Raw genomic sequence first — 5,911 nt, 5'->3', positions numbered from 1 at the left:
AATTTAGTTATATTTAATGAACAAAAATATTAACAAAAATTCTCGATTCATGCCATCTATTTCATTCTAAAATTCTCGATTTATTTTTACGGGATTCCTTGCTGCAGGAAACTGGTATTAATTTTTTAATCATTTTTTAAAAAACCTTTTAATGAATACATTTTTTTTTTTTAATTATGTCTATTAAAAATTGGAGTGAATTACTTTATTGTAAAATTATTATTTGTTGATAAAATCATTTCACCATATAGCAAACAAAATATAAAATTAAACTAGACAAGAAAAATACTAAAAAAAAAAAATGATAGCAATTAGTTTATTTTTCGATTAATAAACTAGTAGCCGAATCAATAATAATAGCTATGAGTGGACAAAAACGGAGAATCTAATTGGGAATCTCTCTCCACTCCCTTTTTTTTAACCGAGAATCTTTAGATTAGGCTATGATTGTATTTAAAGTAGGTCCCACATTGCTTCGACCCTAAAAATTAAATAGACATCTCTAAATTAGGCTATGTTCGTGTTGGTATATAATTTTAATTAAATTCTTCAAGGGACGTTAGTTTTATACCAAATTAATTTTTTGAAATATTATCATAATTTTGTATTAAATATTTTTATTGTGAATAAAAATTGGATTAAAAATGCACAAAAGTCAATACGTAACAATAAATGATGAATTCAATTAGTACTTAATTAAACTTGCTAAATACATTTATGAAATAAAATGAGTAAAAACAAAAAAATATATTCAAAATAATAATAATTTTTATGTTGACAATATTTTCATCAATAATTAAATTAAAAAATTGATAATATTTTCTTGTTGGTCAATTTTACGTTGGATATATTTACGCAAAAGAATTTGTTTATACTAATTTACATTTTGGTAAATAGTTCAAAAATATTTTAATTATTGGGAAAAAACTGAGTAGACATATATATCAAAAATATTTTATTTATTATTAAAATGATACTTTCTAATTTCATAATAAAAGTTATTTCAATAAATAATTTTACTTTTAAAAAAAAAAATTAATATGTAGAGTTAAAAATAATGGATATCTTAAATGAAGGACATTTTGGTAATAGTTAAAAACAGCAAGGTTAATATCGTACAAAACAAAGTGTCTTCTAGGTTCGTAGTTTTACTACATAGAATCACGATTCAAAGTAAACTCAGGATATATTATAACTCTTTTTAGAAACTACATTGAATCACAATCCAAAATAAGCTCGGGATATATTATAACTCTTTAGGAACTACATAGAATCACAATTCAAAGTAAGCTCGAGATATTATAACTCTTTTTAGGAACTACATAGAATCACAATTCAAAGTAAGCTAGGGATATATCATAACTCTGTTTAGGAACTATATAGAATCACAATTCAAAGCAAGCTCGGGATATATTATAACTCTTTTTAGGAACTACATAGAATCACAATTCAAAGTAAGCTCGGGATATATCATAACTAAATCGATACGACCATCGAAGTATATGCAATCTATGTATATAGTTAACCCAGAAACCTCATCTCTAACTCAAAGAAGGGAAAATATAATCACAAGATTAAGAAAGATGGATGAGTGATGAGTACCGTTAGTATTGCATCTGGTTCTTGAATTTCATTCGAAGCATGGACAGTCGTTTCTGAACTGGAAACTTCTCATCTTTCAATCCTAATTTATCCATGTAGAATACTATTTTCTTGAGGGTGTCAATGACTTCTTTTGCCTCGTACCCGAACGCTTTCTCCTGGATTCTTAGAATTCTCTTGAGCAGCTTCAGTAGCTCGGTTTCGTCCTTTCCGAGCCTGCTCTGAATGGAAACCAGACAATCTAGAGCTTCACCTGCGTGCAGTTCAATAGAAAGAGGAGCTTATGTGAAGATGATCTAAGATCACTATCCATCAAGTAGAAATAGAAGCAATTCTCAGTTCTCACCAACAGGAAGGCAATCTTTTCCGAATGCATTTTCCCGTATTCGCAAGACTTCTAGTGCAAGTTGCTCGGCATCATCGTCTCGTTTTAGATTGTAAAGAGTGACAGCGAGATTCAACATTGGGTTTGTAATTGATTGATCATCTGGTCCCACTGCTTTTACCATAATGTTTAATCCGATTCGCAGTAAACGCTCGGCCTCGGCGTAATTCTTTGACCGTGAATAAGAAGCTGCAAGGTTTACAAGGTGTTTCACTGAGCTGGGATGGTCTTTTCCTTTCGACTTTTCATTGATCAACAAGCTCTCTTCCAGAAGTTCCCTGCCTTCCTTCCGTCTGTAACAATCCATTCCAGGAATTCATGAACACTTGGGTAGTTAGGAATACTATCCGAATAGCAAGAGCATATTAATTATTAGCCAAAGTTAAGAATTAATTATAAATGCAAGAATTGATTTAGGCTTGAGAGAGAGTCCAAGTACCTGAATTACTTGAGCATTATTGTCATTCTTTTTTTACTTTTATCTTCTATTTTGGTTATTTGGGTTGAAATAATTATGTTTGAAGATGTTTCACAATCGGTTGGAGAGAGGAACGAATGCCAGCGAGGATGCTGGTACTCGAAAGGGGGTGGATTGTGAGATTTCACATCGGTTGGAGAGGGGAATAAATCATTCTTTATAATAAGGATGTGAAAATCTCTTCCTAACAGACGCGTTTTAAAAACCTTAAGAGGAATCCCGAATGGGAAAGCCCAAAGAGGGCAACATTTGCTTGTGGTGGGCTTGGGCTTGGGCGGTTACAAATGGTATCAGAGTTAGACACCNAGGGGGGGGGGGGGCACCGGGTGGTTTGCCAGCGAGGATGCTGAGTCCCTAATGGGGGTGGATGTGAAATCTGCAGAGTCCCTAATGGAGGTGGATTGTGAGATCTCACATCGATTGGAGAGAGAAACGAGTGCAAGTGAGAACACTGGCCCCGAGGGGGGTGGATCGTGAGATCCCACATCGATTGAAAAGATGAACGAAACAATTTTTTATAAGGGTGTGAAAACCTCTCCCTAGCAGACGTGTTTTAAAAACCATGAGGAGAAGCCCGAATGGGAAAACCCAAAGAGGACAATATATACTAGTGGTGGGCTGGGGCGGTTACAATTTTTATCTTCTATTTCAGTTATTTGGGTTCAAATAATTATGTTTGAAGACGTTTTCAGAGCCATAAATCTGAGCAATAACATCCGGCAGAGTAAAAGAAGAAATCCCAATATCAGTAATGACATTACCTTCCTACAGCATGTAGTAGTTCTGCCAAATCAATCCTCATCTTCTCCATCTCGCTGTCATCTAAAGCCATATAATTTGAATCGTTTATAATCTGCAAAGCTCTTCTATATAAGGTAATGGCTTCGTCTGCTTCCCCTGTGGAAAAGTGGGAGAACATTCAGCAAATGAACAATCTTGCTGGTGTTCGAAAGATGACACAAGTATACACAAAATTACCTCTTGCACACTTCGCATTAGCCAGAGAATACATAGCCATTCCAACTTTTCCATCTTTCTCTCCATATAACTTTTTATATATGTTCACAATCCTATATAGAACCATTAAAGTAAATGGTAGTTCAAAGCAAAGACAGAGAGACGGCGAGAGATCCTACCTAGCAAAACAAGTTTCGGCATCCTTGCCTTTTCCTTCTTTGAGCAAAAGGTTGCCCAGACTAAATAAAGGTATAACCAAATCCTCGTCCTCAAAGCCTCTGGTTGATTCCAAAATTGAAATTGCACGATGGTAACACTCTACTGCTTTGGTAGTTCTTCCATTGGTACCAAGAACTTTGGCCATCCCTAAAATTGGAGTGATGAGAAAGCTACTGTCTTGGCCTGCAAAGGACTCATTGTAAGAAGATTTAAATAGGAATATAAAAACTAGTGAAAAACATGATAAAGTCCACCAAAGTTTATTTTTCTTCTTTATGAGATCATCAAGAGAACCTTATTTAAGGTGGTGAGACATTATTAACAATTGGAAGGTTTTGCTTTTGTAGCTTTTAGGCACGGGTACTCTCTACCCGGCCCCAAGGTTGCTTTTGTAGCTATTAAGGAGGCTATAGATGTATTAAATCAGAAAAATAAACTGAAACAGGAGAACTTGAGCAAAATCATTAAAGCATTAGATCGACAATTAAATAAGTGTCCCCAAAATCTTCCGTACCACTTTTCTTCTCTATGATGTCAATAGCCCTTTTGTACGCAGACACTGATTTCTCTAACTTTTTTAAAGTTGAGTACATGCTCCCCATATGCAGAAGCACTGAATCCAGAAAAGGTTCACTGTCCTTCAGACTGTCAACAATGCTGTTCAACTGCATATATGAAAATTAATCAGAAGAAGGAAACAAGAAGAGAATCAAGTTACTCAGGAGAAAATTGAAGGGAGTCCAGAAGATTGACCAGTTGAAACTTTGGCTGTATAAGTATGGAATACTTTTGGAGCGTAAGAATAGTAAACATTAAAAGCTACCTCTTTATTACTCCAAAATCAGCTAAAAAAATGTGAATGCATTGCTAGATGACCATGTGTGCTTGCCTTGAGCAAGAATAAGGCCCAGACATACTCATATAATTTTTGAAACAGAATTAAAATGCCATCAAGTGGAAAGGAATTGCTGAGTCCTATTGTCACAACCCAAGCCCACTGCTAGCAGATATTGTCCTCTTTTGACTTTCCCTATCGAAATTCCCCTCAAGGTTTTTAAAACACGTCTACTAGGGAGAGGTTTCCACACTCTTGTAAAGAATGTTTCGTTCCCCTCTCCAACCAATGTGGGATCTCACAATCCACCCCCTTCGGGGCCCAGTGTCCTCGCTGACAGTCGTTCCTCTCTCCAATCGATGTTGGATCTCACACCTATACATGCGCATGGTCTCTGACCCTGCCTCCTTACCGGCTATCATACAGTCAATACAACATGGGCCAAACGACTCAACCAACAAATGCCAGTTTATAGGTACTTGAACTAGAATTTTTACACATGAAAGTCCCCAGAGAGTAACTATGGCTAGATAATAACCTAAACAGAAAAAAATCCCAAGTCATATGAGTATAATCCTTGTTGCACAGAACAGAGGTGCACTGAATTGTTCAAATCAACTATTGTATAGATGGTAAGGGAAAAAGAAATTACTATATCCAGTATAGAAGCAACAAACTTCAAGTCTCCAACAGTTATATACCCCAAAGCCACGATGTCAAGAACAGCAGCTTGTTCAATGCCACTAGCACCTGATTCCATCTGTTCTTTTACAGCTTCATAATTTGCTTGAAGTAGCTCAACAGCATCATTCTTCCTTCCGCTAACAATCAGCATTCTGACTTCGTTGAATAATTCGTCCAACTGACCCTCAAATTCACTCGTGCTGTTCCCATCAGTACGGTAGTGCATGTGACCAGCCCTACTATAAAGCAATCATTCAATATCTTATCTGAAAGACAGACACAACTCTTGACAGCATTTCTCAAAGACAATAATGAAATTACTAAATTTGGTCCTAACCTCTGATACCCATTTGGAACAGTGAAGGCAGAAGCAATATGTTTCCTCTGACTGCCCAAATCAGCTCTACTAGAAGCAGAACCAGTCGACGCAAATCGACAAGAAAAGGCTCTAACAGGTACCGCATAAAGCTTGATATTACATTTCTGTTTTTGGAGGCTAACTGAGGAGCATGTGGTGCCCTTTTGCAACTGCAAGGACTGCATGCAAAGACAGATTTCGCTCATCCTAAGATGTTCAAGAAAAAGAATTAGAATAATTGATCTCCTAAAATTGCTTAGAGCATCTTCATCAACTATTTTACAGTAGCCGAAGCATATACCGACTAAAAAACAAATGTAATCAGCAGAAAAGACAGTAGCAACTCTGTAATCCGAAGTGTTGTCAAATTACACCACAATCAAACTTCGAAAC

At 35.9% G+C, this 5,911-nt stretch overlaps 1 protein-coding gene across 2 annotated transcripts; it reads right to left on the bottom strand.

Annotated features, from left to right (window-relative positions):
• Positions 1-1,334: 1,334 nt before the first annotated feature.
• LOC111786301 (nephrocystin-3-like) lies at positions 1,335-5,758 on the bottom strand. Of its 2 annotated transcripts, none has more exons than XM_023666610.1 (8): positions 5,498-5,758; positions 5,129-5,396; positions 4,156-4,306; positions 3,602-3,824; positions 3,444-3,535; positions 3,227-3,362; positions 1,949-2,280; positions 1,335-1,855 (listed from the first exon to the last, which is right to left on the bottom strand). In XM_023666610.1, exons 1-8 carry the CDS (start codon positions 5,722-5,724, stop codon positions 1,605-1,607), a joined length of 1,680 nt encoding a protein of 559 aa, XP_023522378.1. In that variant the 5' UTR covers positions 5,725-5,758; the 3' UTR covers positions 1,335-1,604. The 2 variants fall into 2 exon arrangements, with proteins under 2 accessions (XP_023522378.1, XP_023522377.1); XM_023666609.1 differs by having other exon boundaries at positions 5,129-5,399; positions 5,498-5,757.
• Positions 5,759-5,911: the final 153 nt, after the last annotated feature.

Source organism: Cucurbita pepo, unplaced genomic scaffold (genome assembly GCF_002806865.2).
Source record: "Cucurbita pepo subsp. pepo cultivar mu-cu-16 unplaced genomic scaffold, ASM280686v2 Cp4.1_scaffold001367, whole genome shotgun sequence".
NCBI classification, from domain to species: domain Eukaryota; kingdom Viridiplantae; phylum Streptophyta; class Magnoliopsida; order Cucurbitales; family Cucurbitaceae; genus Cucurbita; species Cucurbita pepo.
The sequence above is the reverse complement of the archived record's forward strand: the minus strand, read 5'-3'. Positions and strand labels throughout refer to the sequence as shown.